The 17,079-nt window shown below is 48.0% G+C and overlaps 1 protein-coding gene across 1 annotated transcript; it reads left to right on the top strand.

Moving 5' to 3' along the window:
• Positions 1–169: 169 nt before the first annotated feature.
• Positions 170–17,055, top strand: LOC140719901 (uncharacterized). Its single transcript, XM_073034827.1, has 5 exons — positions 170–252; positions 12,640–12,855; positions 15,294–15,436; positions 15,801–15,865; positions 16,863–17,055. The coding sequence occupies exons 1-5, from the start codon at positions 249–251 to the stop codon at positions 17,053–17,055; spliced, it is 621 nt and encodes a 206-aa protein (XP_072890928.1). The 5' UTR covers positions 170–248.
• The last annotated feature ends 24 nt before the right edge of the window (positions 17,056–17,079 follow it).

The following is a 17,079-nucleotide window of genomic DNA, read 5'->3' as shown; positions in this document are numbered from 1 at the left end:
TTAGTATTACACTTCCCCCTTTCCACGATATCTTGTGAGCTTCTCCAATGCTCTCTATGCACAGGCTGGTCATGTGGTTGCACACCACTTGTATCAGGATCTGCAATCGTAACACCCTTTCCCTGGCCTCCTCTCTCCTCCCCTTCCTTCCTCTTCCCGCAGTACACCAACTGGTCACAAACACACACTCACCATCTCCGAGAGACACACACACAATTCGAGACCACCGGAACGCCGAAAGGCTGGGTATGGGTGAGTGGGGAGAACGGAGGAGGGAGAGGGTTGCGAACTGTTTCTGACTCCAGTAGAGTGTGCTGCGATGGTGCGGGAGTTACTTCACATGTCTCACCCCGGGAGTTTGTGATGGATCGTTGCGCAGGGAGCGTTACTCTGTGTATGTTTCCAGGCCTGTGTGATGGTGTTGTACGGAGGGAATCTCGCTCTGTCTCTGACTCATAGTCATGGGTCAGTGGATTTCGGTGTTTAAAAAGACTCCGATCAGATGTAGGGAGCAAGGAAATGGTAACTCACAAGTTCTTCTCCAAAGGCTGCAATTAGAACGCTCTTTCTGTGGCCTCCAGTTATCTCCCCATCCTTCCTCTTCCCTCAGCACACCATTCCTTCTCTATGATTCTTAAATGGGTGAGTGAGCAGCCAGAGGTCCTGGTCCATAACGGTACCAAGGACATCGGTATGAATATAGTGGTGGATTTCCAGAGTGAGATCAGGGATTTACCAATCAAATTAAAGGACAGGACAACTGCCCGTCTCCGTGAGGCCAGGCATAGGAAGACCCTACAGATTAGCACGTGGCTAAAGTGTTGACGTAGATGGGAGAGTTTCAAAATTTGACATCATTGTGTTTTTTCAAAGGAAGGTGGGATCTGTACAAAAGAGATGGAGGACGGTTTGCACATAAACTGGAGGGGAACTGATTGTTTGCCAGCACTGGACATGAGAGTTTTCGTGTGAGTTGGTGAATTCGAATAGCAGGGGGATGGGATTCAGAGTTCCAGAGCAGATAGCGGAGTTGGTGTGGAGATAGATGTTGTAAAGACCTCAGACGGAGACGGGAATCAAAGGGTTATTTCAAAGCACGAGCTTTAAAGAAAGACAGCTGAGCTGCTCAGGGCAGGGATCCACACACTGAGATATGGTATTCCGGCCATGACTGAGACGTGGTTGCAAGAGGAGAAAGCGGAACAGCGCGTAATTTCGGGGTTCCGTATTTTCAGGCGTGGGAAAGCGGAAGGAATTACAGGAGAAGGGGTGACATGACTGGGCAGAGAAAATGTCACGCAGTTCACAGTCAGAACAGACAAGAGAACTCGTCCAAGTGAGGCTTTATCGGTGGAAATGAGGAATAAGAAATGTATGGCCGTGATCATGAGGCTACATTGTAGTCCAGACAACATTCTGCTGGATTAGGATAAACAAACCTGTAGAGAGATCGCAGACTGTTGCTGAAGTATAAGATTCTAATAGCGGGATATTTCAGCTTTCCACGTGTTAACTGAGTCCCAAAATGCAAAAAGACCAGTGGGAGAGAGTTTGTCAAATTGTTCAGGGAAGATTCCTTAATCAGTACGGAGAAGTCCCAACGAGAGAGAGAGAGCAATACTTTATCTCCTACTGCGGAATGAGACAAGCCAGTTGTCACAGGTTTGTGCAAGGGATCGCCTTTAATCTAGTGATCAAATTGCCATTCATTTCAAGGAGGTTATGAAAAAGGATTGGTCCGGCCCTCGGGTTTGGATTCTAAATTGGAGAATGGCGAATTTTACCTTCGATCAGAATGAATCTGCAAAGTGTGGATTTGGTCAAGTTGTTTTTTGTCTGGTAAAGGTGCTTTTGTTAAGTTGAAACCCAAGCGCAGTTTAATCTCAGTGTAGAATGGAACGACCTATACAGTGAATAGTGAGAAGTGTTAAAGGAGAGAGGGATTTTAGTGTACTAAAAGTCTGCCAAAGGACTGACACACGCGTCACCTCAGCAACGACACACCTTTTAACGTGACACCGACACGTCCTTCATCGTGACACTGATACAGCGTCACGGCCTGCGTCATAATACTGACACACACCTCCCCGCCTCTATTGGCCGTCTCCTCGCTAACAAAACTCCATGTCTGCGTAACGAAACCACCTCCTTATCCTTCCGCGCATGCGGCACACAGCCCTCTCCTACAACTCAGCCCGTTTCCGTTATCACATACCTCCAATGCACCCCTCCATGCCTCCATGAGCCACTCGACGGCACCCCTCCTGCTCTGACTTCAGAGCGAAGATTGATGAGGGAGTGGGAGAGTTAAGGTCTGTTGTCACTTCTCCCTGTTTCCACCCGAATATCGACCTCTCGCTTCTCAAACTCTCCAGTGCTCTGTGCGGTTGATCCGATCAAGTGGTTCCACTCCAATTTCCTGCAGTGGCTGTAATCTCATCACCTCTTCGCAGCAAAGCGCTCTCCAACCACTCCGGCTTCTGTTCTCAACACAGCATCCTCTCTCTCTCTCTCTCCATCTCTCTCTCTCTCTCTCTCTCTCTCTCTCTCTCTCTCTCTCTCTCTCTCTCTCTCTCTCTCTCTCACACACACACACACACACACACACACGCACACACACTCACAGACACACCCACACACACACACACACACACACACACACACACACACACACACACACACACACACACACACACACACACACACACACACACACACACACACACTCACTCTGCTGGAACGCCGAAGTGCTGGCGATGGTGAGAGGGGAGGGAGCTTCGGCATTTATTTTCTGAAACCCGGTAGCGTGAGCCTGGATGGAACATGGGGAAAGGGGCGGACTTCACAAAATGTCTGATCCCAAGAGAGTGATACGTGACAGTGTGTATGGAGCTCCCCTCTGTGGCTGAACCCTGGCAGTGTGTGATGCGACGGTGTGGAGGGAGAATTACTCAGTGTCTAACTCCGGGTGTGTGTGCGTTAGAGCGTTGTGTAGTAAGCTTCATTTCTTGACTGACGCCCAGAATGTATTTGGGACGAGAAAGAGGGAGCTTCTCTCTGTGTCTGTACACGGGTGTGATAGCACAATGTGGAGAGATCTTCACTGCATGCTTAACCAAGGAATCTTGTACTGGGTCATTGTGGGAGAGGTCTCACTGGGTCCGACTCCGTGAGGGTGATGGGATGGTATGGAGTGACCCTCTCTCTGAGTCTGAGTCAGAGAGGCAGGTGATTTCGGTGTCTCCAAACAGAGATCAGGAGCCAGATAAATGTCACTCACACGGCTCGGCGAGTGGCCATGAAAAGCAACAATTAGAGAAAGAATCTGCATTTAAACAGCAACTACTCAGAGTCCTGGATTCATTAGCAAGAGCAAATAAATATATGGCCGGTGCAAGCGGAGAGGCCATTACTGGAGTGGGCAGTGCTTTCGTGGGGATTTGGTGCTTTCGCTCTTTCAAACTTCAAGGAGAGTACAGGGTGAGAGAAGGCACAGAACTGTTTATAGATTTCTTTCAGTGAATTTATTGTTTCCTTCCTTATAATCGGACAGTTGAAGCAGTAGGCAATGTCTGGCCGGAGCTTTGAAAACTCCTTTTGTCGGACACGAGACGGCAGGGAGATCTCCAGTGTCTCTGATGACTTCACCAGTGAGAAGTGCATTCGGATGCCGCTTCTAACACTCGGGGTTAAGGAGCTGGACCTGGAACTGAATGAACTCCGGGTTATTGGGGCAGCTGAGGGGGTGATAAGGAGGGCATATTGTGAAGTAGTTAGACCAATCGTGTAGGACTGAGGAAACTGGGTAATAGTCAGGAGGCTGGATGGGGATAAACACCAGAAAAGAACATTCTTGTGACCAAACTCCTCTGTAAAAGGTGGATTGGGAGAGGCTATTTTTCTGCAAAGGTATAGCGGGTAATTTGAAGCACAAGCGCCATTTAAACTCCGTGCCCAAAGGAAAGGCCCAGACCGTCAGCGGTGGGAAGTGTTGAGTGAGAGGGCGACTTCAGTGTACACTGTTGGGATACACACATTGTGAATACTGTGGAGAGTCGGGGAAACGAGCGAAATGACAGATACGAATTGGGACAGAGTTTAACGGTTCCGAGTGCATACATTGGGGTCTGGTCCCCGGTTACGGGAAGAGTGTGGGGGTCTTCGGAGAGCATGCAGAAGAAATGCACTGGGACGCTGCCTGGAATAGACAGTATAATCTATAAGCAGATAGACCAGACCAACTGTGCAATCCTCCAGACCGGCGGAGTCTGTGGGGAGACTGATACAGGTCTGTATCATCACGAGAGACACAGGTAAACGAGGCAACCGGTTTATTAGTCTAGAGTGGCAGAGACTGAGGTGGGAGGAGATACAGGTCTATATCATTAACCATACAATCATATAACCATATCACAATTACAGCACGGAAACAGGCCATCTCGGACTAGCCCTCCTAGTCCGTGCCGAACTCTTAATCTCACCTAGTCCCACCTACCCGCACTCAGCCCATATCCCTCCACTCCTTCCCTGTCCATATACCTATCCAATTTTACCGTAAATGACACAACTGAACTGGCCTCTACTACTTCTACAGGAAGCTCATTCCGCACAGCTATTAGTCTCTGAGTAAAGAAATACCCCCTCGTGTTTCCCTTAAACTTTTGCCCCCTAACTCTCAAATCATGTTCTCTCGTTTGAATCTCCCCTACTCTCAATGGAAACAGCCTATTCACGTCAACTCTATATACCCCTCTCAAAATTTTAAATACCTCGATCAAATCCCCCTCAACCTTCTACACTCCAATGAATAGAGCCCTAACTTGTTCAACCTTTCTCTGCAACTTAAGTGCTGAAACCCAGGTAACAGCCTAGTAAATCGTCTCTGCACTCTCTCTAATTTATTGATATCTTTCCTATAATTCGGTGACCAGAACTGTACACAATATTCCAAATTTGGCCTTACCAAAGCCTTGAACAATTTTAACATTACATCCCAACTTCTGTACTCAATGCTCTGATTTATAAAGGCCAGCGTTCCAAAAGCCTTCTTCACCACCCTATCTACATGAGACTCCACATTCAGGGAACTATGCACTGTTATTCCTAGATCTCTCTGTTCCACTGCATTCCTCAATGCCCTACCATTTACCCTGTATGCTCTATTTGGATTATTCCTGCCAAAATGTAGAACCTCACACTTCTCAGCATTAAACTCCATCTGCCAACGTTCGGCCCATTCTTCTAACCGGCATAAATCTCCCTACAAGCTTTGAAAACCCACCTCATTATCCACAACACCTGCTACCTTAGTATAATCGGCATACTTACTAATCTTTACCACCCGATCATCCAGATCATTTATGTATATTACTAACTACATTGGGCCCAAAACAGATCCCTGATGCACACCGCTAGTCACCGGCCTCCATCCCGATAAACAATTATCCACCACTAAGTCACCGGCCTCCATCCCGATAAACAATTATCTACCACAATTATTATTATGAGAGATACAGGGAGACCAGACATACGGTGTGTTAGTCGATAGCGGCGGGGACTGAGGTAGGAGGAGATACAGGTCTATATCATTATGAGAGATGCAGGGAAACCAGACAGAAGGTGTATTAGTCTAGAGCGGTGGGGACTGAGGTGGGAGGAGATACAGGTCTATATCATTATGAGAGATACAGGGAGACCAGACAGAATGTGTATTAGTCTAGAGCGGCGGAGACTGTGGTGGGAGGAGATACAGGTCTATATCATTATGAGAGATACAGGGAGACCAGACAGACCATGTATTAGTCTAGAGCGGCGGAGACTGTGGTGGGAGGAGATACAGGTCTATATCTTTACGAGAGATACAGGGAGACCAGACAGACGGTGTATTAGTCTAGAGCGGTGGGGACTGAGGTGGGAGGAGATACAGGTCTATATCATTATGAGAGATACAGGGAGACCAGACAGACGGTGTATTAGTCTAGAGCGGTGGAGACTGAGGGGTGAGGAGATACAGGTCTATATCATTATGAGAGATACAGGGAGACCAGACAGACGGTGTATTTCTCTGGAACGGTGACAGGCAGGAGCGTGTACAGGGATTGGAGGGAGATGGACATTGCTTAGGCCGAAAGGACTTCACTGGTATAGCAGAAAATTGTTGCCGAAGGGCCTGTTCGTTTCTGTAATTTCCCTTCACTGTTCTTCAGGAGTGGAGATACTGATTTGAATTCAGAGATTGGGAAGAGCAGGGGTGGACATGATCAGAGAAAATGACTATTGACAAAGTCAAGGAACGATTTTTCCACAGACGACATGGGAAGTGAACGACCCGCACGGGGAGACCGATCAGACTCAAGCATATGGCTAATCTGCGTTTTAACAGCGACCCTCATTATCACGGGTATCTGCTGGAGGATTCATGGTGAGTTTAACACCGGTCAGAACGACCAAGCCGCAGAGAATAAAAATGGTTACTGAAACAACGACTCATTCCTAACATTAACCCGAAACACCTTCACTCTGATACCAAGACACCCCTCACTGTGGTACTGACGGGCCGCTTACAATGACTAGGACACATCCCTCACCGTGATCCCGACACAACCCCCATCAACACAGAGCTCAACGTGATACCGACACACAACTAACAATCAAGAACCATAGAACATTACAGCACAGAAACAGGCTTTTCGGCCCTTCTTGGCTGTGCCGAACTATTGTTACTGCCTAGTACCACTGACCTTCATCTAGACTATATCCCTGCATAGCCCACTCATCCATATAGCTGTCCAAGCTTTTTCTTAAATGATAAAAGTGAGCCTGAATTCACCACTTCAATTGGCAGCTCATTCCACACTCCCACTACTCTCTGTGTGAAGAAGCCCCCGCTACTGAGCCCTCTAAACATTTCACGCTTCACCCTTAACCCATGTCCTTTGTTTCTTTTTTCTCCCCTAAACTCAGTTGAAAAATCCTGCTTGTATTCACTCTATCGATACACACCATTATTTTATATATCTCTATCAAATCACCACTCAGTCTTCAACACTCCAGGGAATAAAACCATAACCTATTCAACCTTTCTCTGCAACTCAGTTTCTCAAGTCCCGGCAACATCCTAGTAAACCTTCTCTGCACTCTTTCAACCTTATTAATATCCTTCCTCTAATTAGTTGACCAAAACTACACGCAACACTCAAATTCGGCCTCATCAATGTCTTATAAACCTCGCCATTACATTCCAACTCTTATTCTCAGTCCTTTGACTTATAAAGTTCAATTTGCCGAGAGATCTGTTTACGACCCTATCTACCTGTGATGCCACTTTTGGGGAATTATGTACCTGTATTCCCAGATCCCTCTGATCTTCTGCACTCCTCTGTGCCCTACCATTTACCTTTGTTTGCTCTACATTTTTTTTTTTGCCTTCCAAGGTGCAATACCTCGCACTTGTCTGCATTGGGGTCTCCATCTTTCATTTGACATCCCATTTTTCCAGCTGGTCCAAATCCCTCTGCAAGCTTTCAAAATCTTCCTCACCGTCCACTACACCACCAGTCTTTGTATCATCTGCAAATTTGCTTATCCAGTTCACCACATTATCATCCAGTTCATTGATATAGATGACAAATAACAATGGACCCAGCACTGATCCCTGTGACATACCACTAGTCACAGGCCTCCACTCAGAGAATCAATTCTCCACTAACACTCTCTGACTTCTCCCATTCAGCCAATGTCTAATCCAATTTACTACCTCACTATGTATACCTAGCGACTGAATCTTCCTAACTAACCTCCCTTGCGGGACTTTGTTAAAGACCATACTGAAGTCCATGTAGTCAACATCCACCGCCTTCTCTTCATCTACTTTCTTGGTAACCCTCTCGAAAAACTCTGATAGATTGGTTAAACATGACCTACCACGCACAAAGCCATGTTGACTCTCCCTAATAAATTCCTGTCTGTAGATCCTATCTCTTAGTACTCCTTCCAATAAGTTACCTACTACTGACGTCAAACCTACTGGCCTATAATTTCCAGGATTACATTTACAGTTTTTTTTTAAACAACGGAACAACATGAGCTACCCTCCAATCCTCCGGCACCTCACCCGTGGATACCAAAATTTCCAATATATCTGTCCGGGCTCCTACAATTTCAACACTACTCTCCTTCAAGGTCCGAGGGAACACGCTGTCTGTTCCTGGGGAATTATTTACTCTGATTTGCCTCAAGACAGCAAGCACATCCTCCTCTTCAACTGTTGAGGGTCTGTGACCTCACTACTTGTTTGCCTTATTTCCATAGACTCCTTGCAGTTCCTTAGTAAATACATTTGCTAAAAAAAAACCAATGAAGATCTCCCCCATTTCTTTTGGCTCCATACATAGCCGAATGTTCTGTTCTTCAAGAGGACCAATTTTATCACTCACTTTGAAAACTTCTCAAGCACCTTATTTTCTCCTTCTTGCTTATAACTTTCATACATCTATTCTTCTTCTTTATCAGATTTCCAATATCCCTCGAAAACCAAGGTCCCTATTCTTATTCCCTTTGCATTTAATCCTGACAGGAAGACACAAACTCTGCACTCGTAAAATTTCTCCTTTGAAGGCCTCCCACTTACAAATCACATCCTTGTTGGACAACAACCTGTTCCAATCCACGCTTTTTCGATCATTTCTCATTTCTTCAAATTCGCCCTTTTTCCAGTTTAGTATCTCAACTGGAAGATCTGATCTATCTTTATCCATGGCCAAGTTCAAAATAATGATGTTATGAACACTAGATACAAAGTGTTCCCCTACACACACTACCGTGACTTGTCCTAAACCGTTACCTAATAGGAGATCTAATATTGCATCATATCTAGTTGGTACATCTATAAATTGATTTGAAGAACTTTCCTGAACACAGTTTACAAACTCTGACCGGTCTAGACCTTTAACAGTATGGAAGCTCCAATCAATATGTGGAAAATTAAAACCTCCTACTATCACAACTTTATGCTTCCTGCAGTTGTCTGCCATCTCTCTGCAGTTTTGCAGCTCCAATTCTCGCTGACAGTTGTGTGTTCTATAATACAATCCCATTAATGTGGTCATACCTTTCCTGTTTCTCAGTTCCACCCAGATGGCCTCGGTAGACAAGCCCTCTAATCTATCCTGCCTGAGCACTGCTGTAAAATCTTCTCTGACTAGCAATTCCAACACCCAACCTTCATCCCTTTGGCTCTACCACCTTTGAAACATCGTATCCCTTGAACATGAAGCCGCTAATCCTGCCCCCCCTGTAGCCAAGTTTCACTAATGGCTATAAACTCATAATTCCATGTGTTAATCCACGCCCTCAGCTCGTCCGCCTTCCTCAAAATACTCCTCGTTTTTAAATATGCACACTGCAGATTGTTACCACCCCAGACAACCCTGCTATTTACACCTGGTTTAAATCCAGTTTAAAATTCCCCAATTGCACTAGCAAACCTACCTACAAGGATATGGGTCCCCCGTAGGTCAGGTGTAAACCCTCTCTCTTGTACTGGTCCCACCTGCCCAGAGGACGTCCTAAAGATCCAAAAATCTGAAACCCTGCCCCCTACATCAGTTCCTCAACCACGTGTGTATCCTCCAGAGCATCCTACACTTTTCCTCACTGGCATGTGGCACAGAAAGCAATCTTGAGATCACTACCCTCGAGGTCTTGCTTTTTAACTTCCATTCAAGCTCTCTATACTCACTCTTCAGGACCTCCTCACTCTTTCTTCCTACGTTATTGGTACCGATGAGAGCCATGATATCTGGCTGCTCACCCTCCCACTTCGGAATGCTGTGCACGAGATCAGAGACATCCCTGACCCTGGCACCCGGGAGGCAACAAACCATCCGGGAGTGTCCGTCAGAACTGCAGAACCTCCTGTTTGTACCTCTAACTATCGAGTCCCCTATCACTACCGCTCTCCTCATCTGCCCCCTCCCTTCTTCACTGCAGAACCAGACTCAGTGCCAGAGATCCGGTAGCCGCAGCTTGTCCCAGGTAAGTCATCCCTCCCAACAGCATCCAAATCTGTATACATGTTGTTAAGGGGAATACACAGGGTATCCCTGCTCTGTCTGCCCTTCCCCCCTTCCTCGCCTGACGATAGCCCAATTACCTGTGCCCTGCTTCTTTGGCGTAACTACCTGCCTGAACCGACAAATTATAAACTCCTCATTCTCGGGAATGATCCGAAGGTCATCCAGCTCCTGCTCCAGTTCCCTAACGCGGTTTGTTAGGAGCTGCAGCTGGATGCACTTCCTGCAGGTGTCGTTGTCAGGGACAGCGGAGGTCTCCCTGACTTCCCGCATCCTGCAAGAAGAGCATTCCACATCCTGCCTGACATTCTCTCTACTCTAAACTAACGAAACAAAACTTACCGGAACCTACATTTGATAAGGTTCCACGCGGTAGGCTTATTCAGAAAGTCAGAGGATATGGACTCCAGGGAAGTTTGGCCAGGTGGATTCAGAATTGGCTTGCCTGAAGAAAGCAGAGAGTCGTGGTGGGGGGAGTACATTCGGATTGGAGGGCTGTTACTGGTGGTTTCCCAATAAGATCGGTTCTGGGACCCCTACTTTTCGTGAATTTAATTAACGACCTGGATGTGGGGGTGGAAGTCTGGGTTGGCAAGTTTTCAAACGACACGAAGGTTTGTGCTGTTGCGGATCATGTACAGGATTGTCAAAGATTGCAGAGAGACATTGACAAGATGCAGAAGTGGGCTGAGAAGTGGCGGATGCAGTTCCTCTCGGAGAAGTGTGAGGTGGTACACTTTGGAAAGACAAACTCTAAGGCAGAGTACAATGTAAATGGCAGGATAACTGGTACTGTGGAGGAGCCGAGGGATCTGCGGGTATATGCCTACAGAACCCTGAAAGTTGCCTCACAAGTATGATAGGGTAGTTAAGAAAGCTTATGGAGTGTTAGCTTTCATAAGTCGATGGATAGAGTTTAAGCGACGCGATGTAATGATACAGCTCTATAAAACTCTGGTTAGGCCACACTTGGAGTACTGTGTCCAGTTCTGGTCCCATCACTAGAGGAAGGATGTGGAAGCATTAGAAAGTGTACAGAGGAGATTTATGAGGATGCTGTCTGGTTTAGAGAGTATGGATTATGAACAAAGATTAAGAAAGTTAGGGCTTGACTCTTTGGAGAGAATGAGGATGAGAGGAGACACGATAGTGGTATACAGGATATTAAGAGGAATAGATAGAGTGGACAGCCTGCGCCTCTTCCCCAGGGCACCACTGCTGAATACAAGAGGACATGGCTTTAAGGTAAGGGGTGGGATGTTCAAGGGGGATATTAGCGGTAGGTTTTTTACTCAGAGAGTGGTTGGTGCGAGGAATGCACTGCCTGAGTCAGTGGTGGAGGCTGATACACTAGTGAAGTTTAAGAGACTACTAGACAGGCATATGGAGGAATTTGAAATGGGGGTTTATATGGGACGCTTGGTTTAAGCGTCGACAAAACATTGTGGGCCGAAAGGATTGTACTGTATTACTCTATGTTCTATGTTCCATAAGACGGACACACAGTAACAGTGATATAAACACGGCCTTTACAGTAACACAATCAAGACTCGTCCTGACACCGACACGCCAGTTACCATTACAACAACGCTGTCACGATCCCGACCTTCAACGAGACATAGATACACTCCTAACCGCGACATTGACACGAACATCGCCGTGACACGCACATGGCAGTCACACTGACCGCATGGTACCCTTCAGTAACATCGACATACCCCTGCCGCTGTTACTGATAAACTCCTCAATGGGACACCGAAACACACTTCACAGTGACACCGACACGCTCTTCACCGTGACACTGAAGTACCATACACCGTGACATCTTCACGCTCCTCAATGTGATCCACTCCGCCCCGCACCGTGACAAAGATTCAGAAGTCACTGTAACACCCCATACCGTGACGGTATCACCCCTCAACATTACACAAATGCACCGCTCACTGAGGCAATTACCCGCACCTCACCCTGACACAGGCAAACCCCTGAACGTGATACCAACACGTAAATTCACAATGACACCGCCATAGTACTCTCTCTCTCACACACCTCAGCGTGACCCTCTCACACAAACCGTGGCAGGGACATATCCGTCACCGTGACACAGACACAGCCCTGTCTGTGAGACCAGCACACGCCACACCGTGACACACATACTCTACCCACGGTGACAAAACAAGGCTCCTCACCCTGACATTTTCCTCGCCTTGACATCGAGATACACTTCATTGTGACCCGGCACACCTCCCGCCGGGGCACAGAATCTCCTATCACATTGACACGGACACGTTCCTCAAAGCAACTCAGACATTCCTCGCGCGATGCTGACACAGATCCCCATGGTAACAACAACAAAACCTTCACCGGAACATTGATAACCCCTCGGAGTGACACAGACACGCCCCACAAGGTGGCGCCGACGCCTCTCACTGTGCCACCAGCACATCCTTCACTGTGACACCCTTCACCGTGACACTGACACAACACTCTCTGTGACCCGTTCGGTAGCGTGACGCTGACTCACGTGTCACTGTAAACGCTAAACATCCTTCACCATCTCTCTCAGTGTCACAGATTCGTCAGTCTACGTTCACCTGCGACCGAAACTACCATGAGATAAACTCAACCGTTAAATCCAAGCTTTCTGTGCTCAACTCGAATCTGTCCGATCTTAAACGAATGCACAGAGATCTCCGTCACCAGTTCACTGAGATGGAAACGAAGTACAGATCTGTCAACGAAACCAAGGCTCAAATTTGTGAATTGTTGACCAGCAGAAGAGGTGAGACATCATCTCCCTCTTTCACCCGCTCCTCGTCACAGGCAGGCATGGACAGAGAAAGCTTCGCACTGTGTTTAACATCAGGAGTGTGTGAAGAGATGGTATGGAGGGTGATTCACTCTGTGTTTGAGCCGGTGAGTGTGTGATGGGGCTGCGTGCAGGAAGTGTCACTCCATCGGTGAATCCAGGACAGTGTGAGGGGAAGTTGTGGAGGGAGTTTTACTGTGTCTGACAGCGGGATTGTGTGATATGACAGTGCAGAGGGTCCTTCATTCGCTGTGACACCAGACTATCCGATTGGATGTTATGAAGGGAGTCTGAGCCGGTGACTGTGCCATGGGACCTTGTGGGCGAAACTTCGCTTTGTGTGTGAACACAGGGGGGTGTGTTGGAACGGTTCAGAGAGATCCTCACTCTGTGACTCGACAGGAAGTGTGTGATGGGACGTAACGATGGAGATTCCCACTGTGTTATACTCGGGATTGTGTGATGGGACCGTTTGGAGGGAGCTTCACTCTGTGTCTGACCTCGGGAGTGTGTGAAGAGATGGTATGGAGGGTGATTCACTCTGTGTTTGACCCGGTGAGTGTGTGATGGGGCTGCATGGAGGAAGTTTCACTCCATCACTTAATCCAGGACAGTGTAATGGGACGTTGTGGAGATGGATTCACTCTGTGTCTGACCACGGGATTGTGAGACGTAACATTACAGCTTCATTCTATGTCTCACTCCGGGAATGTCTGATGGGACAGTATGGATCCAAATTCAATCTGTGTCTGACAGCGGGAGTGTGTTGGGACAGTGTCCACGTGACATCAGACTGTGTGGCTGAATATTGTGGAGGGAGTCTGACACGTGAATATGCCATGGGAGGGTATGGGCGGAATTTCGCTTTGTGTGAGAACACGGGAGGGTGTGATGGGACGGTTCAAAGAAAGCCTCACTCTGTGACTCGCCAGGAAGTGCGATAGGACGTAAGGAGGGAGATTCATACTGTGTTAGACTAGGGTGTATGTGTGATGGGACCGTGTGGAGGCAGCTTCCCTCTGTGTCTGACACTTTGCTCTGTGGTGTGTTGAGAAGCTGTAGAGGGAGAATCACTCTCTCTCTGACATTTGTCGTGTGTGCTGAGGAAGTTTATTTCCGTGTCTGACCGCTGGAGAGTGTGATGGTGCCATGGAGAGAGAGATTCACACTGTGTCTGACCAAGGCTTTGTGTGACTGGACTTTGTGGAGGGATCTAAATTCTGTTCCCTGACACAGGGAGAGTGTGAGGCGCGATGTGGAGGGAGACTTATTATTTGTCTGATCCCTGTGATTGACGCCGGGTGTGTGTGATGAGACGGTGTGGATGGAGTAAAACCCAGAATCTGACCCCGGAAGTGTGTGACAGAAAACCTCACTCCACGTCTGATCGCTGGAATGTGTGATGAGGCCATGCAGTTACTGGAGGGAGTTTACCTCTGTATCTGATTCCGAGAGAGTGCGGTGAGACGGTGCGGACTGCGCACATTGTTTTTGACCCTGCGCCTGTATCATGGGAGAGCGAGAAAGAGCTTCAATCCATGTCTATCTCCGTGTGTCAGTAATCGGACGGTGCTGAATGAGCTACCCTGTGTCTGATCCCTGGAGTGTGCGATTGGACACTGTGACAACAGCTAACTCGGAGTCTCACTCCGCGAATGTGTGATGGGACACCGTGGAGGGAGCTTAACTATGTGTCTGTACGCGACAGCGTGTGATTTGACCGCGTGCAGTCTAAACCTATTTGTGTGTTGGAGCAGGAGAGAGAGAGAGAGAGAGAGAGAGAGAGAGAGAGAGAGAGAGAGAGAGAGAGAGAGAGAGAGAGAGAGAGAGAGAGAGATGGGGGAGGGGAGGAAACCACTCTGGACTCTGGGCCTGACCCAGAGGCTGTGTGACGAGGCGCTGTGGAGTGGACCCCAATCCACTTCAAGGGTCTCTGATGGGACGGTGTGGAGGGAGCATCGCTTTGTTTCTGACACACTGAGTATGTGATGGGATGGTGTGGCGCGAGGATCATTCTGTGTTTGACCCAGTGAGTGTATCAATGGGAGGGGGCAGAGGTAGCCTCAATGTGTGCCTGATCCTGTGAATCTGTGATGGGACGTTGTGGAGGGAACTTCATTCTTTGCCTCTTCCCAGGCATTTGCGACAGGAAAGTGTGGTTCGAGGTTCACTCTGTGTCTTGAATCCGTGAGTGTGTGATGGATGGTTTTGAGGGAAGGTCACTGTGCCTGATCCTTGGTAATATGCGAATGGACGGTGTGGGGGGAGATTCACTCTGTGCCTGAACTCAGGTGTGCGTGATGGGATCGCATGGAGTGAAATTCACTCTGTGAGTCTCTGCGGTAGTGTGTGATGGTTAAGTGTGAAGAGAGATTCACTCTGTCTCACTGTTCCATGTTCCTGATTTCCAGAGCAAACGTGTTTTAAGGACTGTGTCACAAGTACAGACCGGCGGTATTACGTATCCACGTTTGAAATATCTTTCTACAGAGCGATTCAAGAATGTTCAAACCGTGACTCAAGGCTGCTGGAAATCAATTCAAGGGAGGAAGCGGTACGTGTCACATCACGAGAGGATCCTACAGTAACACAGGAATCATCACACACTCCCGGCGTCACACACAGATTGAACCTCCCTCCATAACGTCTCATCACACACTCCCCGTGACAGACACAGATTGAATCTCCCGCCACAACGTCCCATCAACCACTCCCGGGGTCAGACACAGAGTGAATCTCCTTCCACACCGTTCCCTCACACACCGGTGTCAGATACAGAGTGAATCTCCCTCAACACAGTCCCATCACACACTCCCGGGGTCAGACACAGAGTGAATCTCCCTCCACACCATCCTATCACATTCTCCCGTAAACAGTTATCGATTCTCGGCATTAATCAAAGGAATTTAATTTTACAGAGTTTTGTTTTCCGCTCTCTTATTGCCCGAAACCTCGTGTACTGGATTGGACAATGCACAGACGGGTGAGATTAGGACTGATCTGTGGGGTGGGAGAGGGGGAATGAGACTGTCCTGAGGGGAGAAAATGCGATTAGTTTACTGGCTGAAGTAGATTTGTGAGTAGAGGGTGGGGGACTGGGATTTGTTATCGGGAGAGGACGATACAAGGGGAATATTTTAGGGAGCGATACGCGTCTGTCACGTGACAGGACAGTGAAATACTTTGACGATTGTCAGTGGGCTCCGGGGATTATTTCACTGGGATTATTTTGGGTACTGACGCAGGGCTGTGGGGATTGGGAGATGCAGTGAAATTAGTTTGGAGTCTGACACAGATCTGTGGGGAGCAGGAGGCAGAGTCGGATTAGTTTGGCGACAGGCCTTACTCTGTGAGAAAGAATTATGCAGCAGGATCAGTTTGGGGTCTGACACTGATCTGGGGGGAGATGGTGGGACAACTGGATTATATTGGAGACCGATACGGGGATGTGGGTACAGAGTCGGTCAGTGGGTCCAGATTGCGGACTGACGCAGGGCTGAGGGAACGGTGGGGGGCAATGAGATTAACCTGGAGACGGACAGGAATTGTCGGGAGAGGAAGGAGCCGTGGGATCGATTTGGGTATCGACACGGTGCTGCAGGAAGAGAGTGTGCCTATGGGATTTATTTGGGGAACGCGTATGTCTGTGTGGGGGGGTTTATTGGGATACTGGGATTTGTTTGGGGACTGGAATAGATCTGACGGGATAAAGTGGGTGTGTTCGATTCGCACTGAGACTGCTACAGGACTGTGGAGACCGCGGGACGACGGACCGGAGGCTGTGGGGGAGGTGGTGTAGTTGGATTAATTAGGTGACTGACACAGAGCAGAGGGGAGAAATTGGGGCACGGGAATTATTCTGAGAACGACACAGGGCTGTGGTGATTGCCCGGATTTAGTGGGATTCGTTTGGCGACGGTCTCGTGTTCTGCCGGATCTGTTTTGTCGCAGTTCAATTTTTTTTAACTATTTATCGATAGGAATGATGCCTATGGTCTGCTCTACAATGTGTCCTCCGGAAGGGCCTCCTGCAGTGTATGTAAATCGAGTGAATGGAGTGACTATTGCCTTCATGATAAACACCATTTCATCTGCGAGAAGTCTGCCCCATGCTGCTCGGATATTCCTGCAAAGATCCAGCTTCTCTGTCAACAGCCCGGAGAGCAGACTTGAATCAAATGATTACCCTGTCTTTCA

Source organism: Hemitrygon akajei, unplaced genomic scaffold, assembly GCF_048418815.1.
Source record: "Hemitrygon akajei unplaced genomic scaffold, sHemAka1.3 Scf000033, whole genome shotgun sequence".
Classification (NCBI taxonomy): domain Eukaryota; kingdom Metazoa; phylum Chordata; class Chondrichthyes; order Myliobatiformes; family Dasyatidae; genus Hemitrygon; species Hemitrygon akajei.
The sequence above is the reverse complement of the archived record's forward strand: the minus strand, read 5'-3'. Positions and strand labels throughout refer to the sequence as shown.